The sequence below is a fragment of the Squalius cephalus genome (assembly GCF_949319135.1).
Source record: "Squalius cephalus genome assembly, chromosome: 1".
NCBI classification, from domain to species: Eukaryota; Metazoa; Chordata; class Actinopteri; order Cypriniformes; family Leuciscidae; genus Squalius; species Squalius cephalus.
This window is the reverse complement of record NC_137122.1, coordinates 21,813,953-21,835,516: the sequence shown is the minus strand read 5'-3', so window position 1 is coordinate 21,835,516 and position 21,564 is coordinate 21,813,953. Positions and strand designations below refer to the sequence as shown.

The 21,564-nt window shown below is 38.0% G+C and overlaps 2 protein-coding genes across 2 annotated transcripts; one reads left to right on the top strand and one right to left on the bottom strand.

Annotated features, from left to right (window-relative positions):
- The first annotated feature begins 102 nt into the window (after positions 1–102).
- ddx39ab (DEAD (Asp-Glu-Ala-Asp) box polypeptide 39Ab) lies at positions 103–7,127 on the top strand. Its single transcript, XM_079881460.1, has 10 exons — positions 103–200; positions 1,387–1,595; positions 2,218–2,345; positions 3,331–3,607; positions 3,689–3,807; positions 4,553–4,684; positions 4,939–5,048; positions 5,895–6,039; positions 6,119–6,266; positions 6,653–7,127. The coding sequence occupies exons 2-10, from the start codon at positions 1,388–1,390 to the stop codon at positions 6,667–6,669; spliced, it is 1,284 nt and encodes a 427-aa protein (XP_079737586.1). The 5' UTR covers positions 103–200; position 1,387; the 3' UTR covers positions 6,670–7,127.
- A 1,186-nt stretch (positions 7,128–8,313) lies between these two features.
- LOC307164584 (CCN family member 1) lies at positions 8,314–21,098 on the bottom strand. The gene is made up of 5 exons (XM_079881571.1): positions 20,879–21,098; positions 18,186–18,399; positions 14,291–14,695; positions 12,692–12,870; positions 8,314–10,476 (listed from the first exon to the last, which is right to left on the bottom strand). Exons 1-5 carry the CDS (start codon positions 20,927–20,929, stop codon positions 10,171–10,173), a joined length of 1,155 nt encoding a protein of 384 aa, XP_079737697.1. The 5' UTR covers positions 20,930–21,098; the 3' UTR covers positions 8,314–10,170.
- Between the last annotated feature and the right edge of the window lie 466 nt (positions 21,099–21,564).

Sequence of the window (21,564 nt, the reverse complement as noted above, 5' to 3'; positions counted from 1 at the left end):
AAAGTTCAAGTTCCAACATCCAATCACGACACGGTTTCATTTAACGCGTATGAAACTGACGCGTTCACCAGCCAATGGGCGCGCTTGTTCTTCGGGAGGCGGGATTTCCGGGCGGTAGTATAAACTGCGGCCTGTCGTCGCGTGTGGTTTGAGACAGCAGTGCTTCTTCATACGTACTCCTCGCGCACCGTCACATACAGGTAATGTAAGATGATTTCTCAATTAAACCTAGTACGGTTTCCACTCATAGCTTTATTTATGATACATATACCTCTCTGTGTTGTATTTAACAGTGAAGTTTATTATGAGATCGAAGCGCGGTGTCATTAGCATGTTAGCTGCGCGTGCTAACAACAGCGCACGATAGGAAGAGAGCACGCGCGAGAGTTTATTTTCCGTTGTTTTAAGATATTTCAGTGTTTCGCGGCTTCGGTACTGGTAAGCCGCATGAAACATAAGCCCGTGTGTGAGATTTAGTTCATTTTTAAGCGTCTCCGTCATTAATATACGCTAGTAAACGCCGCTTATTGTCCGCCGCGCGTTCGCGACTAAACGCTCCTTACAGGAGTTTCACATCTAGACTAATTTGAATTTCTCTGTTGCTCAGCAACACAAAAGCGAGAACCGTGATTGTTTTGAATATTAACGTATAATTTCATACTAAATCTTCATAACATTGACGGCCGTATGGCTTGTAACCGGGGCCCGGTCCAGTTTCGCTGAACTCGCTGCGTAGTAACAATAGACACCGCGATATTACGATGTTTATTTTGCTCTGCTTTGGCTTTTTGGCTTTTTTTCTATGAACCATGTACTCGGTTAACAAAAATATACGTTACACTTTATTTTGATGTGACGTAGTTACATCGTACTTGCTCAAATACGTGCCATTTCATAATTAACTACATGTACTTACTATAGCGTTACTGTTTATGGTTCGTTACATTTAATTCTGCATAAACTAGGCTACTGTTATTATAGTAGATGCACGTTAATACAAATTAACTACGTGTAGTTAGTTACTGTTTAGGGTTCGTTACATTTAATTATGCAGAATTATGTTATTACTTAAGTAATTACATGTAGTAATGTGTAACTGTCACCTCAAAATTTGTTCCAACAGCATTTGGTCTTATTATGTTATGAAATCATTATTTGTGAATGTTTACAACGTCCAGTTGTGTACTTTCGTCACTCAATAGTGATCAGGCGGGTTTGTTTACATGGTTTCTGTCCTGTGTGGGATTATGTGGGACTTTCTAACTTTTCTCTGTGTTTTTCCTCATGGCTCGCTGCTTTTGAACCGTGAAAGTGTGAATCTGGTGAAGGTGTGATTTAAAGGCCCTGCTGCTTTATGATCAGTCTTCTCACTACTTTTGTCTCCAGAATGGCTGAGAATGATGTTGAAAACGAGCTGTTGGATTACGAAGAGGACGAGGAGCCTCAAGGAGCCCCGGAGAGCGTCGCTCCGGTGGGCAAGAAGGAGGTGAAGGGCTCGTACGTCTCCATCCACAGCTCTGGATTCAGGGACTTTCTGCTCAAGCCGGAGCTGCTGAGGGCCATCGTGGACTGCGGGTTCGAGCATCCGTCTGAAGGTCAGACACGTGTGCTTCTTAGGGCTATCGATTCAGATGTTTGGATTCATGATTCGACTCAATGAATATAGATTTATACAAGTCCTATATTTATAAAAAAGAACAGAGAACATAAGTTTACAATTGGTTAACTAATAAATGAAGAGCCACAAACCTGTATATTAAACTTTTTAATTTAGGTACACTTGGGTACATTAAAAAGCACTCAACTCTATTTCAAATGCATAAAATGAATAGACAGGATTTTGATGCAAGATGAAAAATTGATGCTGAAAATTGGGCAAGTCAGAACAGTCGCATACCATGATCAAACAGGATCCGGTTATTTTATGTTTTAAGAGAAAACAAACATAAAATCCCACAGCATCTGTAACATGGAGGCTGCAAGTCTATGAACAGTGGAGGAAAACTAACACTGGCTTTTGGGTGATAGATAACTAAATATGGGGAAAAAATCAATTTGTTGCCTTTGAGAATTGATTTTGAATCGACCATTTAAAAAAAAAAAAAAAAAAAAAGATTAATTGAAAATTCACTTTGTTTGTCCAGCCGTACTGCTTCTGTTGGCATAGATGTGTATGTTGATTATTCCGGAGGGTAAACATGGTGTTTGTGTTTTTAGTGCAGCACGAGTGCATCCCGCAGGCCATCCTCGGCATGGATATCTTGTGTCAGGCCAAGTCCGGTATGGGGAAGACGGCCGTGTTTGTGCTCGCAACTCTACAGCAGATCGAGCCGGTGGAGGGACAGGTTAGTGAGTGTGTGACGCTTCTGTTTAGGGATGAAACATTAGGACTCGGAGCTACGAGTTTGAAATCACTAACTCAGGGAGCGGTTTAATAATTAAATCACAAAACATTTAAATTAAAATACTCATAATTATATAAAAAAAAATATTTAAAAAAGCAATTTTCAGCATTTTTTTAAAGATTTTTTCCTACATAAACGAACTTTAATTGACATCATATAGTTGTGGACATGTGACTAACTTTGATTTCATATTTAAATAATGCAACATCATTTTAAAATGAAATGTGGTGATTGTATAAATGCTGAATAGAAATTTTAAAATTAGTTTTAAAATAAAAGATTACATATGAAATGTGTTTGTCTGCCTGCATCGTGTGTTTTGAGTTTTGAGAATTATTGAAATATTCAGTCAATGTCAATTAAATTTAGATTTAAAAAAAATTTAATTTATTAAAGCGCGTTAAAAAGAACCTTGAAAATGTTTAATAATTGAAGTAGTCTTTTTAACTTTACATTGATTTAGGTCCTTTTAAATATTCAATTTTGGTTTTATGTTCATATGAATTTCATGTGGCCAATCAACAAAATGGATCATGTTATTTGTGGTGTTCAATAATTAAAATATTCACTGGTGTAAATAGTTTTTTAAAAGGAAAAAAATATTTGAAGTTAATGTCATGTGACCATTATTTTTTCTAGTGTTAAATTGCTTGAATCATAATGTAAAATTAAAAGGAATAAATAATTTTAATATTGAAGACGAAACCATCAATTTAAGCCTTGGGGTTTTTTTTATGCAAGTTATTGATCCTGTGACATGCAGATAAACAGACCTGTAAACATGCAGGTGTTAAATTATTGTGTGGCTAAACAGTTGTGAAAGTTATTAATGCTGGTGTTTAAGTGGCCCTAATTACGGTTTTACAGGTGTGTAACGCGCCAAACTTTAATTTAACTCTGAGCCGGTTGTGTTCCTGTGGTGCAGGTTTCGGTGCTGGTCATGTGTCACACGCGTGAGCTGGCCTTTCAGATCAGCAAGGAGTACGAGCGCTTCTCCAAGTACATGCCCACGGTCAAGGTGGCCGTGTTCTTCGGCGGCATGTCCATCAAGAAGGACGAGGACGTCCTGAAGAAGAGCTGCCCTCACATTGTGGTGGGGACGCCTGGCCGAATCCTCGCGCTGGTGCGCAACAAAACCCTCAACCTGAAGAACGTCAAGCACTTTGTTCTGGACGAGTGTGACAAGATGCTGGAGCAGCTCGGTGAGCATCTGGAGGAAGTGGGCTTGATGTGTGTTTGTGTCGAACCGAGTCTTTGACGATTCATGTGTGTGTTTCTGTCAGATATGAGGCGTGACGTTCAGGACATCTTCAGACTGACGCCTCATGAGAAGCAGTGCATGATGTTCAGCGCCACCCTCAGCAAAGAGATACGCCCCGTCTGCCGCAAGTTCATGCAGGACGTGAGTGACGTCTGTCCTTTTAGTGACACTACCTTGTTTTGGTGATCACATGGTGAACGTTTGTGCAGTTCTCTTCCTTGAAATGGTTCAAATGTTGTTTTTGTGTCCATATAGTTTTAAGGATGTTATATTAGTACTTATTTCAGCTAATTTCCAAGGCAACATTTTTTTCGTTTAAGTACTTTTTTCAACATTTTTTTCGTTTAATATAACAAACTTAATTTTATAGACACTTTAATAAAGCAATATGAAATTTACTGTAAGCCACGGCTTCACAGGGTTTATTGCTGTTATAAAATGGTTAGTCCATAAAAATATTTATTTTAATATTTGATGGAACACAGTTGTATGTTTGTAATTTACAGTGGCTTTGAATACGGCTCAACCAATCAGAATCAGGGACCGGAACTATCCATTTTGATTGAAAAAAATAAACTTAACTGAATCAAGGAAGCGAATTGTAACAAACATTCACCATGTGCAGTGTTGGTGTATTTAAATTAAGTTCTAAATATTAGACTAGTATATTACAGATGCTAAAACAACACTAGTTATAATGCCACTAACTACAATTTGGTTTCTTGTATTTTGAGAATTGAGTCTTTTTGGGTGCAGTGTCAATTTTATTAAATGTAGTGTTTAAGTTTTCCGGCTGTATTTGTCGCTGCGTTAGCCATGGTGATTGTTATTGGTTGAGACCGGATGCTCTTCACTCGTCATCGTCTGAAGTGTTGTGGTGTTTCAGCCGATGGAGGTGTTTGTGGACGACGAGACGAAGCTGACCCTTCACGGTCTGCAGCAGTACTACTGCAAACTGAAGGACAGCGAGAAGAACCGCAAACTCTTCGACCTGCTCGACGTCCTGGAGTTCAACCAGGTGAGCGCTTGACTTGATGCTCATTCCAGTTCTCACATTTATTCATTTAGCAGACGCTTCTGATCAAAATCGACCCCGTTTACTCTAGTCTCGTTGTGATTCTTCTTTGTTCCCAAAGAAAGTTGTTTTTTATGATGTCCATCTAAATGCATTGGCTTTCCCTCCGAGACTCTCCCTGGTTCCTGTAGATTATGGTTTCTGTCAGAAGGGCTTGAGGTTGTGTTCTTGAGGGTGATTCTGTGTTTGTCCTGCAGGTGGTGATCTTCGTGAAGTCTGTTCAGCGCTGTGTGGCTCTTTCACAGTTACTGGTGGAGCAGAACTTCCCCGCCATCGCCATCCACAGAGGAATGGCCCAGGAAGAGAGGTGTGTGTGTGCGCTTTGATTCACTGTGGTTATTGACACATGAAACCAGACATTCCCAAGAGTTTGTCAGCCCAAACATCTTTAAAAGTTGATATTTTAACAATGAACATGCAAATGTATATTTTATTAAATTTTTGTGGTTTACAATATATTTAACTTATCTAATTTTTCATGTAGTTTGATTTTTGTGGGTTACAATGTACTGTATTCAATTAATCTTATGACATTGACAAAATACATTTACATTGTATTTATTGAATAACAGTTCTACTTTTTTAAACTTGACACAAAAGGTAAGTGACATTTGTAGAATATTTACCGTAACATTTATATCTATATTATAAATCATTTTAATGCCAAATTATCAAATGTCCATGGTTAGAGTCCTCAGATCCTCATTGTCAGTCTCTTTTCCTTCATGGCACACTGTTAAATACATAATTTATGGTTTTTAGTTTTAGTTTTTTTTATTTAGCTTTGAACTCATGAAACCCCAGTTTTATGAAACCCTTGTTTTAAAGTCAGTCCTGAAAGACACAAAACGCATGCAATTAATGCCTCTAATTGTTTAATTGCTTGTTACGTCTTTATATAATTGTTGCGTACTTGCTATTATTACAGAAATCTGTATTTATACAAGCTTGTTTTTTCAGCAACAACAATACATTTGTGATCGACCCTCTTTCAGTGAGGATAATATGAGTGTTGCAATAACGTTTGTGTCCTTAAATGTTTACGAGCTCAGAAAATGAGATTAACCACTTTTAGAGCTTTAAACGCGAGGGGCTGCTGGGATGCTTTCAGGACTGGATGTTTTAATGCTTCTGTTTGAATCTCTGCACGCAGGTTGTCCCGGTATCAGCAGTTCAAAGACTTCCAGCGGAGGATCCTAGTGGCCACGAATCTGTTCGGTCGAGGAATGGATATCGAGAGGGTCAACATCGTCTTCAACTACGACATGCCAGAGGACTCAGACACGTATCTCCACAGGGTACGAGTGCAACCGTGTGTGTGTGAATGTTCCAGATCTCTGAGGACCCGCGTCTCACACAGTCTCGTCTCGTTCTCAGGTGGCTCGTGCCGGGCGCTTTGGCACCAAGGGTTTGGCCGTCACATTCGTGTCAGATGAAACCGATGCCAAAATCCTGAACGACGTGCAGGACCGATTCGAGGTCAACGTGGCCGAGTTACCCGAGGAGATCGACATTTCCACTTACAGTGAGTCTTCGGTCTTGTGTTTTGAGCATGAAGGAATGAACCCTGATAATATCTGCTTCCAAATTGAATGCAACCTGACCGGTGTGATGAATTGATAACTGTAATATTGGCGGACGCTGATGTGGTCGCTAAAGCGAGGCTAGGTTATTGGATATTTTGAGGTTATTGGCATTGTTGGTTTCCAAGAATATAACGATTTTCTTCTTCAGTGGATCGGTCAAATTTAAGTGTTAAACTAATTAAAACAGTTATCCCAGATATTGGCGTCACTGGTTTATCTTTCCCAGATTGATGCGTCCCATTGTTAGCAAGTGCTTCTGAATTTTTCAAACCCAAAGAATGTGGTATTTTGCATTTAAAGTGATGTTTTCTCTTTCTCTGTGCAGTTGAACAGTCCAGATGAAGGTCTTGGCGTTTCCAGAACCGCAGCTGTTGGATTGCGGCAGGACGACAAACCTGTTTTTAAAGCCTCCTTTTTACCTCAAACCCGCAGTTGTTTTTACCGCTTCTCGTCGGAGGATCGGGCTAGATGTCTGTTTTGATTTTTGTCATAAAATCATGTTTTTGTTTTGGGTTTTAATGAAATTAAAACTTTTTATACACCAACACCTTGGCTGGCTGGGTTTGTCTTCTGGAGTGTCATTTTTGAAAGTGGTTTTTATTGGGTTTCCAAATTTCTTTAGTACATGTTTCTAGTAATGCCTTGCTTTAAAATATTTCATCTGGATGTTGTGAAACTTGCAGGCCAGTGTCATAACCTCCATTTATTTGAGGTTAGCTGATTGTTTTACTCCTGTTAATTGTATCTGGGTCATGTCAACCCAAAATAAAAACAACATTTTTGCAAAGAAAATGAACCTTTCTTATTTCCAATCAGTCATCTTTGTAAAGTGTCCTAATAGTCCAGTCATTTTATGAAAAAAGGTTGAACAAATTGCAACACAAGCAAACTCAACTGATTTTGTATCCTCAATATGTCCTGAGTAAGGGGGGAAAAAAAGCCCCGAAGAATCCCATTAGGGGAAAGTTTTGAAAAAAAACAAAACAAATATAGCCCATTCATACGCCTATTAATTATTTTGAATAGGGTAAAAATTTTAACCTTTAAATATAACCATGAAAATTACTGAGTTGATTACTTGCATCAAGACAAACAATGTATTACAAGTTTTTTTTCAATTGTTAACATGGACAAACGGTGCATAATCTAATTACGTATGTGCTAATTTGCATAAATACCACAACAGGCTGGTTTCTAAAGTACTTCTTCCTGCCTCTATGTATTAATGCTCATGGGTAGCCTAAATGGGTTCCATTCAGACCTTAACATGAAGTATTTTACTGTTATATGTCAAGATTCAACAAGACATTTTCACCTGGCTAGACCCTATGTTTAGATCTGTTGTGGTATTTATGCAAATTAGCACATACGTAATTAGATTATGCACCTTTTGTCCATGTTAACAATTTAAAAACTTGTAATACATTTTTTGTTTGTCTTGATGTAAGTAATTAACTCAGTAATTTTCATGGTGATATCTAAAGGTTAATTTTTACCCTATTCATGTGAGAGAAAGAATGAATAGGCTATATTTGGGTATTTTTCGAGACTTTCCCCTAATGGGATTCTTCAGGGCTTTTTTTTTCCTTACTCAGGACATATTGAGGATACAAAATCAGTTGAGTTTGCTTCTGTTGCAATTTGTTCAAGGTTGACCCCCATTTTGGCTTGACTATAACAGGATGATTTCAATGTCCATTCAATCATTAGTTGACGACTACTCTTAAAATTATTTTGTTTAAACTGAAGAAACCTTGTAATTTCTATATAATATTTACATGTATTCATATTTATTATGGTGACCATAAGATGCAACTTTTTGCTTTTTTCACATTAAATAGTTTTATTTATGTTTTGTTCACTTAGAAACTGCCATTTTTAAATTAAAAATGTTAATTCAGGCTATTATGCAATTTAACAAACTATACTATTATAATTATACTTGATCTGCAATATAACAAATTAGAAAAAATCACATGCCTGCAGTGAGTTTTTACAAGCCAGTTTATTTGATACATGGTGAGTGGTTGTCCTCAGTCTTCAGAGGTAAAACACAAACGAGAGGAACTTCCTAGAGCAAAACTTAGACCAGAACCAAACCTTGGTAAGTCTTGTTTTCAATAGTATCAAAGTGTGTAGCATGATGGATGTGGTACTTATTAAGCATTTAATCACATATTGGCTACTCTGTCAGTATATTTGATTATATAAATCATAAAGACTGTTTTTTGTTGTTGTACAAAAATACGTTTTAATAAAAGCATACAAACATCAGCTAAAATTAAATCTGATCGATTGCAATTATGCTTGGTTTGTAATCGTCTTACCACTTCCTCCTGCTAGACAATGTTCACATTTTAAAAACTTGCTGCGTAACCGTACGATGCATTGCAGAAATTAACTAATGTAGTTGCACCTCCGTCATTCGAACCATGTTCATCAATATTTCTGTGGGTTAACCATAGACTGTATTAAAACAAGGGGTTAACACGTGATTAACTTTACCTTATAAATGCGAAATCTACGTGGAAATATTTTGCCCGTGAATAACGAACGCGTAGATTCCTGACTGAATTTTGCCCGCGAAAATTCGCTGAACGGTAAATGTTACGCACCTTAATAACTTGTGCAAATTAATTGATTCGAGGAGGCAATTAATATAGTTAATTTACACGAAACAACAGAAAGCCGTTCAATTTCATCACTTTACGTGTGGTAGGCTCTATTGTTGTAGTCCAATTTTATGCAGTTCATTCAGTCAGCAGATTTATCCACAACTTCATTCTCCGAAACGCTGCTGAAGTAAATTATTATTATTTTTTACTTAATTGAGGTACATGTTTATGATTGAGAAACATAACTTAGCAAAAAAGATCACAATCGTTCTATGAAAACATGGCTTCTCTTTTCCTCAGAAGTTTGGTTATTTGTGTCTCAAAGCCTGTTCAAACCCTTGTTCTTCAGGGCAGATGGCACGACATCACCTCCGTCAGTTCATGCACCAATGCCAGGCAAAAATAGAGAGCGCTGCATCATAAAACACACCGACAACAGTGCCGTTTGCACGAGGCTCTGCCATCACGTGGTAGATTAAAGACCAGACTGGAGCAGCGTTTGAGAGAACCGTCCCACCCATTACTTTCAAATTACATGTTTACATCAGATGCTGGTGTTTTAAACATATTTTTATTGCAAACCAGAGGGTTACTGGGTTTCTTTCTGCCCCAATAGAAGAGGATTGTAATTAGCTGGGAGCAGAGGAGCCGACGTTTTGACGCCAGGGAGCTGCGGCGCTTGGCATGTATCCCTCGGAGAGTTGATGGAGTCATGCGCTCACAAAATGGCTCAGCGTCGAGTCCACAAGCAGCCGAGCCAAAGCTTAAAAGGACTCCCCGTTGAGTTTCCCCTTGTATTTGCCGGTGGTTCTTTGAACGTCAAGGCAAAGCAATCACTACAAAAAGAAGTAAAGACCAGCCCTTGTGAAGCTGAGAGTCTGTCCCACCATGTTTTAAGTGTCTAATCTTGTTTTTTTTTATTCTCCAAACCTGCTTAAAGTCTCATTTAGATTGTGCAGGTGCTCCATAATGCATCACTGTTTATGGTGAGGACCAGAAAATCCATTTGTATTTGTATATATTCAAGGGACACGTCCCGTCCCAGATCCTCAGGGAAAGCGCATCTATTCTAAGGGTCTTGGTACAAGGGATCGGAAACCAAAACGGCCCTTTCTTTTCCACGTGGATTTGCGTTATAATGAGGCCTCGGCCTGGCGTCTACACTTCGAAACGCTACTCTATTGGACGGGGAAGGACAAAAGGGTCAGGTCTTCAGAGGAACGAGCCATTAATCGACGAACTTGTGCATGTCCCCGTAGAGCCAGCGCTGGGGCGGGAGCGCAGCGTCGTTCAGGTGCCCGCATTCGTCGTTGCACTTGCAGGATTGCACGAACATGACGGCCCTCTCGAAACGCTCCCCGTCGGGACAGGCAAAGAGCACGGGGGCCGTTCGGGTGCGGCGGGGGGAGCAGCATCGCCCGTCCAGACACATCCCGCAGTAGTTGGGCCGATAGAGGCGCGTGCTGCGACAGCCGGCGTAGCGTAGACGCAGAGGCTCGGGAGACTTCTGGGTACGGGAACACTTCCTCCCCTTCTGTTGGACAAACACAAGGCAGGTTACACTCACATCTGCACTGGAAAGCAAGTGTGCAGTGATGACTTCAATGGGTTTCACGAGGAAACGTCAGTTTAACAGCGTGCACCATGTTTTTGAAACACTAAGGGCCTGTCCCAATACCCACACTTGTGGTCATTGCACTTGACCACTTCTCTACTTAAATTATTTATTTGCAGAATACCGTGGCCATGAAGACACCAAGAGTTTTAAGACTCAATGGAACTAGCTTGAAGGATTAGTTTACTTCAGAATTAACATTTCCTGATAATTTACTCTCCCCCACGTCATCCAAGATGTTCATGTCTTTCCTTCTTCAGTCGAAAAGAAATTAAGGTTTTTGAGGAAAACATTCCAGGATGGTCGATGGTTTGGCTAGATTAGACTTTTATTCCTCGGCTTGGATTGTATCGAGACTTTGAAGCTGCACTGAAACTGCAATTAGGACCTTCAAACCGTTGGACCGCATTGAAGTCACTATATGGAGAAAAATCCTGGAATGTTTTCCTCAAAAACCTTCATTTCTTTTCGACTGAAAAAAGAAATACATCAACATCTTCGATGACGTGGGGGTGAGTAAATTATCAGGAAATTTGAATTCTGAAGTAAACTAATCCTTTAAGCACCTCACTTCAGCGTGTGACTGTGGTGATTCATTTGCAAACATTTTACAAAATTCATATAATCTCTGCAGTCTCTGCACCAATATGTAACATCTAATTAATTTAACTTACACTGGAAAGTTTTCCTAGACATGACACAAAATCAGTGTACGCAAGTTCCTGAACGAAAGAATGACCCAGAAAGCAACACAGTGTCGGCCCGAATCCATGTGAACCAGAGCTGGGCCGGATCTAGGCCGAATCTCTATATTGCTGTCTGGGGAATAACGGGATACACTTAGGCCCTGTTTACATTGGTGCCTTTTCGTTTTAAAACGCATAATTTTTGCTACAGTTACACTTGGCGTCTACACTACTCCGTGGTTTTTGACCCTCGAAAACAGAGACTTTAGGAAATGCTTTAGTTTGAAAACTCCAGGGTTGCGTTTCAGTGTAAATGGACCAAAACAGATACTTTTGAAAATGAAGGCGTGGCTGCCCATATTACGCTACTGGAACACGACAATAACAGACCAGCCTCGACGACTGTGTAAACAATAACATGGAGACAGAACTGCAAGCTTTGCAGAGAAAAATACACTTGTGTAAACAGGGCCTAAGCCTCAGGTAGTGCTCTGAATAGCGCTAATAGAGATAGGTCGGATGTATTATGAGTTAAGTGTACAGCGCTTTGTCATTTTTCAGACCTGGGACAGTCCTGTACACGTGAGAAAGCATCCAGTGCAGAAAGACAAAATACACTTTCGTAGATTAAAACAAGTCCTAATTTCTTATGCAGTGTTGCTTCTCTAGTCAGTTTATGTACTTTAGGGCTAAAGTACTGCTAATGTGACTATTGTTGTATTTTGCTTGCTTCTAATACCAGATTCCTAATCATTTTCATTTACAAGCAAGGCTTTTAAAAAATCCTCCAAAATAATCGTAGAGAAGCATTTTGCTTACACACTGCGAAACGTTGCAAGAACAACATTTGCATTATGAGACTGTGCTAGTTACGAATACTATATCTAGAAAAAGAAGTACTCAAGACAGTAAACAACTATTGGGCTTCCTTTTCTACTTTAAGCTGATGTTTATGATTTAGGCAAGAAAGAGCCGAAGGCCAAATAATGATTGCATGGTTTAAATTGATGGATTTAATTTAATTAATGTTTTTAGTTGGTTGGTACAAGGTTTGGTGCTGCTGTAGCTGGTGGACCAAGATACACTGCAAAAAAATATTTTCTTTCTCAGTATTGTTCTCTTGTGTTCCAGTACAAATATCTGAACATTCTTACACCAAGATACATTTACTTGAGAAGCAAAATTACTTAAGATATTAAGTCTTATTTTCTGAAGAAATTATAAAAATGTAGAAAACAGCGTACTTTTGTATCTTAATGTAAGAATTTTTAGATATTTGTTCTGGAAAACAAGACAAAATACTTGTTTTGCAGCGTAAACGTTGTTCAGAGGCTGATTTTCTCTTTTTGTGAAACAATGAAGATTTCTCAAGCTCTTTATGCAGAGATATACTGGTCTGTTTAGCGGGATTGTGTGGTAAATGTGCAGATGCTTTCTGAGATCTTTACCTTTATAGGCACAGCCACAGAACTACAGGGACGAATGTTGCAGAGTCTGGTTTCCTTCAGCAGTTTGCACTGAGCGTTCTCATTGGTGACCCGAGACGAGACGCCCATCCCACAGCTGCGGGAACAAGGTGTCCAGCTTGTCGTCTGAGCGACACATTGCCGTCCCGCTTGCTTCCACGCTAGGGAGAGAGAGAAAGAGAGAGAGAGAGGGTAAGTTAGTACACAGGCACCATTCACCCAACAGGGAACACTGACGCACAGAGAAAGTGATTACGGAGCATGTGTGGGACTGGTTCACAAGGATCTACTGGGAAAGAAGCGGCGGGCTGCTAAACACAAACACTCACACAGAAGTGCATGCAGAAGAAACTGCCACAGCTCACATTGGGACTGATTGTTAATTGAACCGAAACCCACACAGGACACATTCTTGCACTCTGCTGCAATACTCTTAATTGTTGGTTTATGTAAACATATGCTAATCAGACGTCTATGACGGCAGCAATACATCTCGCATCCTGAGCCAGGGTTATTATATTAAAATAATATATATATTATTTCATTTTTCATTGAGATTAAATTGATGTATTAAAATAACAATAAAATAATAATAAAATAATAATAAAATAAATAATAAAAATAAAATAAAACTGGAATAAAAATATGAAAAACTACAGACAGTTAAAAAAAAACAATAACTAATAAAAATGACAAAAACACATTAAATGGAAAATGCAAAAATAAGTATTTAAAACAACTATAATAGTACCTCAATGATACTAGAATAAAACAATACTAGAATTGGTAAACATTTTAACCAATAGTTATCACCATACTTGATTAACCACAGTTCATTTAGAAATTTGTTTTTGTTTAACAATTTTTCTGAAATGTTTAAATATGAGGCATTTTCTAATTAATTTTGCATTAATTTGCAAAAAAAAAAAAAAAAAAAAAAAATCCAGAAGATTAATCTGAACATTGGATGCAGCCAGATTCAAAGTTCTTGTTTTATTTTGTTAACTTATTAGTGTTAAAGGTTTTTACAGAAGGGATTTTGGATATCTCTTTTTATCACTTCATAAATCAGAAAATACTGTCAACGGACAGAAGAAAATACATTATCATCATGTTTTTAGGAATAAACTGTTGTATAAAATCAGATGAATGATATATGAAGAAACCCCTCAGTAAAAACCTTCAGAATATAGACAGGAATAAAACTGTAAAGTTTGGTGTGTGTAAGAGCTGCTGAAGTGCTGGAAAAAACTCACAAACTTTAAAGATATGTACTGTAACTGAAATCTACAGACAAAAATAGATAAAGTGACGAAAATAAACACTTGAATGTGTTTTCTTTTCACTAGTCTGAAAGAAGTTATGGAAGCCAAATCTCAAAACTGATCAGTGCATGAAAACAAACAATGGTTTTACCAGTAATGTCTTGTCTTAACAGATTGGACTCTTACATTTTTACATGCTGGTCCACACTGTGTTATGCTTGTTTGGTGCAAGACTAGCATGATTTTGACATGGTTGACATTTGTTGACCAAGGAAACTACAAAACTTGGGGACACAGACCAGAATAGCACCCTCACCTGGCAAGTGTTTTCGACTGCGTGGTTTGTCCCACTTGTGCTCCACCTCTGTGAGCTCGTTGCTCAGGGGGTCTTTGGGCTTGTAGGGGTACGGCTTGGGCCGGGGCTTCTTGAAGGCGTGCAGGTCAGGGAACAGGTATGGGGGCGGCCGTGGGCGCCTGAACACGGGCGGCAGGACCGAGGACTCGCCGTGACAGTCCACACTGAGGCAGCACTGGCCCGGGACTTTGACCAGTCGAGGTGCGGGACAGGACGGCGACGCCAGGGGAATGTCTGTGGGGCAAAGGGGCACGCAGCCCACCGCCCCGTCGATACAGGTGCACTGGTGTTTGCAGCCTGCGTGGAAGTTCTCTCCGTTCTGATACATCCGGCCGTTATATTCACAAGAACGACCTTCCAGTTTAGCTGAAAGACGGGAGAGGAAAGTAGGGAACTGGAAATTACAATTACATTCAATCTCTCCAAAACAAGAAGTATTGTTAGTTCTAATGTAACTAATGTTAAAGGGGTCACCGGACGCCCATTTTCCACAAGTTGGTGTGATTCTTTAGGGTCTTTATGTAAAGTTTGTAACATACTTTGGTTAAAATTCCTCAATGGTTGTGTAAAACAACACCCTTTTTACCTCCTCAAAAACAGCTCTGCTCACAGCAACCCGTTTCGGTGCATGTCTCTTTAAATGATAATGAGCAACTGCTCCCCCCACCCCTCTCTTCCATTGGGGTGTCGACACAAGACACGTAAAGTGATGCCTTGGTGGACAGTATACAAATGGCTGAGGGCAGAAATATGCTAATGAGCGTAAATATGCTAATACGGGACAGTCCGTCAGTGGTCGCGGAGCATGAGCATTATAACATCATATAGCTCAGAAAATCCAAACGGCTTGTATTACTGAGAGTGTTTAGGCTTTTCGAGGGTTAAAAAAAAAGGAGTGAATAGATGTTTTTCATTGTATGGTGGTGTGTCCACACACTGCAAAGACACATTTATATGCAAACACCACATAAAAGTGAATTTTGCATCCGATGACCCCTTTAACAAATTACACCTTATTATAAAGTCATACCATTATTAGTACACTGCAAAAAAGGAATGTGTTACATGTTGTCTTGTTTGTTGTTCCAGTACAAATATGTAAACTTTCTTAAACAGATAGGCCTACATTTACTTGAGATGCAAAATGATATCAAATATTAAGGGTCTCTTTTTACTAAACAGAGACAATTAGCGCGAGAGAGCGACCCCATAAAAGCGCCGATGGGAGTGGAAAGTTCAGTGCCTGATCTACTCAAATTGAAGAACACAGATGCAACCGGATCATTTCCATAATAACCAACACGATCTACCAAAATTAGCGTCTGGTTTAAGACATGCTTTTTTGGGGGCTGTAAATAATGCCACAAATACTAGTAAATTGACTAGCACAAACCTTAGTAAATCAAGCTTGCATGATTCATTTAAATACTCTCCTCCCATAAATTTAGCATCTGAAATGGAAACTCCCACAAAAGCATAATATGCAATAAGGTCAGCTCAAAAATAATTGTGTCCACATCTTTTCAGCACTCGTTTTTCACTGTGTGTTAGTAGTTTTTTAAATGGCTAAAGAGGGTTTGCGTTCGAGCAAGCTGTTGGTAAATCTGGCCCTAAAAATTCTAGTTTTTTTTGTTTTTGCTTTAAAGAGGAAAAAATATCTACCAATGGGGACAGAAGTATGATAAAATGGAATGTTGGCCTAAAGTTCGCATAACCAAGAAACATTAAAAATACTCAACATTTTTGAACATTTAGAGAATATTCAGAAATAACGTTGTTGTCATTGTTTTTTTGTTTTTTTTTTGCATAACTTAATGGAAACATAAGCAAAACATTCTTAGGGCATATGTGTGTTAGCTGGAGTTTTGTGTGTTGTTTTCCAGTAAAAATATCTTAAACCCGGGACACACCAAACCAACTCCAAAGAACTTATGAAAGCCGACTGTGTAGTCGCCTCGCGTCGGGGGAAAGGTTGCATTTGAACACACCGAAAGAACTAGGCCTACAGCCGACTGTCAGCTAGCATCCGCATTCTGCACCTGCGTGTAAATGAGACAACTGTCTATTTCTGCAGATATATTGATCTATATTCGTCATTCAAAAAGGGAAACCAACGCTGCAGATACACAAACCGTAAACAAAGCAGTGCGTGCTTACCGTTTAGAATATCAATCCTGCTAAAGACTTTCTTTATTCCACTCCGCTCGTGTTAGTATTGAAATATTCGCCAAGGAACACTCAGGTAAGATGACGTAACATTAGAACAGCCTTCTATCTGTACCGTTTTGACTTCTTTACTTGCTATTTTGCTATTATTCTTGTGCACTGACTCGTTCACTAAGCTGAACAGCCAATCAGAGTTCCCTCTTTCACCGACGGCCCGACGCCGATTCAACATGTCGAATCGGCTGAAAAAACGCAGACGAGGATTTCAGCCGACCGTGAGGAACACACTGAGAAAACTTAGTCGGCCGACACACAAAAACTGCCCGACGGCCGTCCGTCGACTTGGTGTGTCCCGGGCTTATCTAAACATCCTTTAGATCAACTGGCATTTGTTTTGACCTCCTACAGAGGGTTCAAGCTTGAATGATTTGAGTTATTATCCAGAAAGAAGATGATCTGCACAGAGTGTGACAGTCAGGGGTTAAACAGAGATTGACACTCTATCCTCTGCTTTTATGAGAGAGGCTCTATGTTTAGGGCCGAGTGGAATTTTGACTTGTTTACAATGTTGTCGAGCGTCAGATGGTCTTTGGGTGTGTTGAGACGCCCCCTTAAACCCCCCTTTAGTCCAACCCAAATACCTGCCTTAATATAGCATCTACCCCAGCGCACAAAATATCCTCTGTATGTGAGGAAATGAATGTGCATGTCTTAATAGAGATAAAACCCCAAGCAGATGGCGGCCAGACTACACCAGTCCTCTGTGTAATTATTAAAAAATGAGTCTTTAAATTAATTATTAATGATAATTATTTGGACATTACGTGAATGCATTCAAACCTTTGAATAAATGTACACATTTTCAATAAATATATTCAGGAATAATACATTTGATGAATGAACATAAAATTAGAATAGAGTGTTTTAATTAAAATGAATGTTCAGTAAATAAATATAAGTGTATGAAAATTATACATTATAGAAATTTACATTAATTGGTAGTAGCATTGTATTGTAATATATGTGCCTATGAAATTGCATATAAATTGATTTTCTTTACATTATTTAAATCTATAAAATGTATCAATTTTAAACATCTAAATACGTTAATGAAAATCTATATAAAAATCATACATTTTACACATTGAAACTTTACTAATATATATATATATATATATATATATATATATATTAAAATGAAAATGTATTTAAATGTATAAAATTGAAACAGTTTGTAGTAGCATATATCGTGAGTTTATATTAGCATATATCGTGAGTTTGTATTAGCATATATCATGAGTTTATATTAGCATATATCGTGAGTTTGTATTAGCATATATCGTGAGTTTGTATTAGCATATATCGTAAGTTTATATTAGCATATATCGTGAGTTTGTATTAGCATATATCGTGAGTTTATATTAGCATATATCGTGAGTTTGTATTAGCATATATCGTGAGTTTATATTAGCATATATCGTGAGTTTGTATTAGCATATATCGTGAGTATATATTAGCATATATCATGAGTTTATATTAGCATATATCGTGAGTTTGTATTAGCATATATCGTGAGTTTATATTAGCCTAGCATATATCGTGATTTTTTACATGTATTAAATGTATAATTTTTAAAGAAATCCCCAGAAATCAAATATTGTTTTGTGTGTGTGTTGTTTTGTTGACTCACCCCGGCAGATTCCGTGGAGACTGGCCACATCGTTGCCATAGTTACAGTGCAAGCCCTTGTGATGGTCGCAGGGCCTGTGGTCGTGGCAGTCGTCGTTCAGCTGAGCGGCACAGACTGTACAGCAGCCGCAGGGGTCGGGCAGCGCGCTTACACCCGGCGGGCACGTGGCACGCTCACCCGGACACCGGCACACCTTAGGACACCTCGCACAAACCTGCACACACACACACACAGGGGGTTCAGATTGAGCTCTGTGCAACTGAATGTTGCAGCCACATAAAACCTCTGCATACATCTAATGGTTGTTCTCATAACTTCACTTAATAAAAAAATACATTAATATATTTATTATACATTAATTATTTTTTTAAATACATATAATTGTAATTGAATATAATTGTGGTTAATCAGGATGGCTGACAGCTGGAAATGAAATCGCCTCTCGTAAAGTTAAGATGCCTGTTCATTTAAATGTAGAAAACGTTTGATTTCTTATAAATTTGGATTAGCGTACGTCACAATGCATGATAATGCAAATTTTTATACATTTAAATTAATTTGCATAAGCAAATGCTGTAATATAAATTAATTTAAACTTATAAAATGTGTTTTTTGAAAGTCTAATGAAAATGTGTTTAAATTAGTGCTGTCAAATCGATTAATTGCATCTAACATAAAAGTTTGTAAATATATATATATATACACACACTGTATATTTACAGACCCTTATGTCAGATGCGATTAGTCACAATCGATTCGACAGCACTAATTTAAATGCATAATTTACTTGTATTAGCATATATTGCATACATATATCGCCTCTCATAAATTGAAGATGAATCGGGGTCAAAGGAGTGTTTCCCTGTCTGTCTGTTAATTATTATAAATTATTTATTATATTAAATTATATTAAATTAATTATTATAATTATTATAAAATGTTTGAGTTCTTAAAAAAATGCATTAGTGTATATGTCACAATATAGGATATTGCAAATTGACTTAACTTTGATAAAAACATATACCTTTTTAAAGTAAAAGAAATTCTTTAGATATAAACATTTATTTAAATATATAATATTTCTTTTTACATTGAACCTAATTTTCATTAGCATATTTAAAATGTATGATTTTTATATATTAAAATATTTTAATGAAAATGTTTTTAAATGTAGTATTAATGTGCATTAACATATATTGATATAAAAACAGCAATATATAATTTTAAATACATTTTCATTAGCATATTTAAAGTGATTTTATACATTTTAAATATACTAATGAAAGTTAATTTAAATGTATAATTAATTGCATTAGCATACACTGTGATATGGCCGGCTGCTAGAAATTCGATCGGCTCTTGTAAAGTCAAGGTGAATCAGGTTCAAAGGAGTGATTCCCTGTCCGGGATCCACGTCATTCCGGAGGGTTTTTCCATTGAAGCCAATTTCCATTGGATCACTTCCTAAAGCGCTGCACCTGTTTCCCCGGCATCACGATGGCTCTGTGAAATACCCAGCCAAGTCCTCGGAGAACGCCCGGCATCTTAAAACCGGAGGAGACGAGCTCTTGAGTCACTCGAGACCCATATGTGGATCTGAGATCAAAGCATAAGTCGGGGCCTGTTCTGGAGCCGGGGTCAATGGAGCGGGATGTGGGGCTGGGTTGTTGTGCCTGGGTTATTTTGAGCCTATTTGAGTCTATTTCTGATCCACAGGAGCCATGAGGATGGGTTGAGTCTCTCAGGTGTGCAGATCTGAGTCTCATTAACAGGGCCTGAACCTCTGAGCGGCTCCTTGGTGTCATCGTGCTGATTTTCTGGTTTTATCTGTGACTGTGTTGTAATGATATAGAATTTGAATGTGATTTTATGATTATTTTGCTTTGTTCTACAGCACTGTGGTCAACTGTTGTTGTATTAATATGTGCTTTATAAATAAATTGAACATTGAACATCGTGCTGCTTTCATACTCCATAAAGAGAATAACTGTACAGATTACAGACAGATCATAGGCAACAGCTCCAGCCTCAAACGCACACGACTAGACTTATCCAAGTCCAAATGTTTTCTAGTTATGATGGATCACAGACTGTGTCTTCAGTGGGACTTTTAAGATGAGTTGATTTTGCACTCAAATTGGCTAAAGAAATGACAAGGGAACTAAACATAGATATCTAAACATAGATAGTCTATATATTGATAGTAAATTACATTATAAATATGATTAATCTTATTATGCAGTATTGTGTGAATATTAATATTTTTATATAAAATTGTGAATTGAATAAAAAGTTAATTGTATATATATATATATATATATATACATATACATACATATATACATATATAAAATATTCACACAATATTTTATATAAAAATATTTTATATAAATATATATATATATCTATTTGACAGCACACATATATACACACACACACACACACACACACACACACATATATATATAGCCTATACATACATACATACATACCTACATATATTAAATGTGATTAATCGATATATGATCATGCAAATTGATTAAGGTTTATAAAAAACATACAATTTATTACTATCACACACACACATACATATAAATGAAGCATATATATATGCTTCATTTTATTTATTTATTTATTTTGATGAAACGAACTGTTGCGGAAGACATTGTTTACATTAAACTCTTGTGACTTACCGATGTGCAGATGATCAGTCCAAACACCAATAGACACATTAAATCCCTCATCTTCACAATAAACCATTCAATGTCCACGGACGGTGTAGTGAAACTGTAATAAAATAAAACAGGTCAACTCTCACAGACGAGCGTTAATAATCCAGACAGGCGCGTTTATTCCAGCACGAGACAGTGGGTCGAGCACAGAAGTTTCCAACACTTGTTTTCACACTGCAGTGAGTCTTTATACGGCTGTGCTGTGATATCATCGCAATCCCGCCCTCTCGGCCAATCAGAACGCGGCTGTGCGGATACGTTTATAAATGGGCGTGGCTTAGCCATCCGGGCGGATTGTAGGCGTGGCCAGCGATGAATGCAGTCATTCATAAAAACGACTCCATTCCAGAGAAGAGCTGCTGTCTGCTGTTTATTGACTTAAGTTTTAATAAAAATATTATGGATGCTTTAAAGTCTCTTTCACACGCACAGCTCTGTCCGCTGTGTGCTTTGTGCAAGGCAAGATAAATATACTCAGCTGTGTGATGTTTGCAGCATTAATAGAGCAGATTTCCTGCATGAGAAGACTGATGGAGAGTTGGATCAGATGAATTAAACAGAAGTCACAGCGAAGCCTGATTCATCATTTCCTTCGCCTCCTCGCGTTCACTTCATTTTTCGATGTTTTTGTGAGTTGTATCAATTTT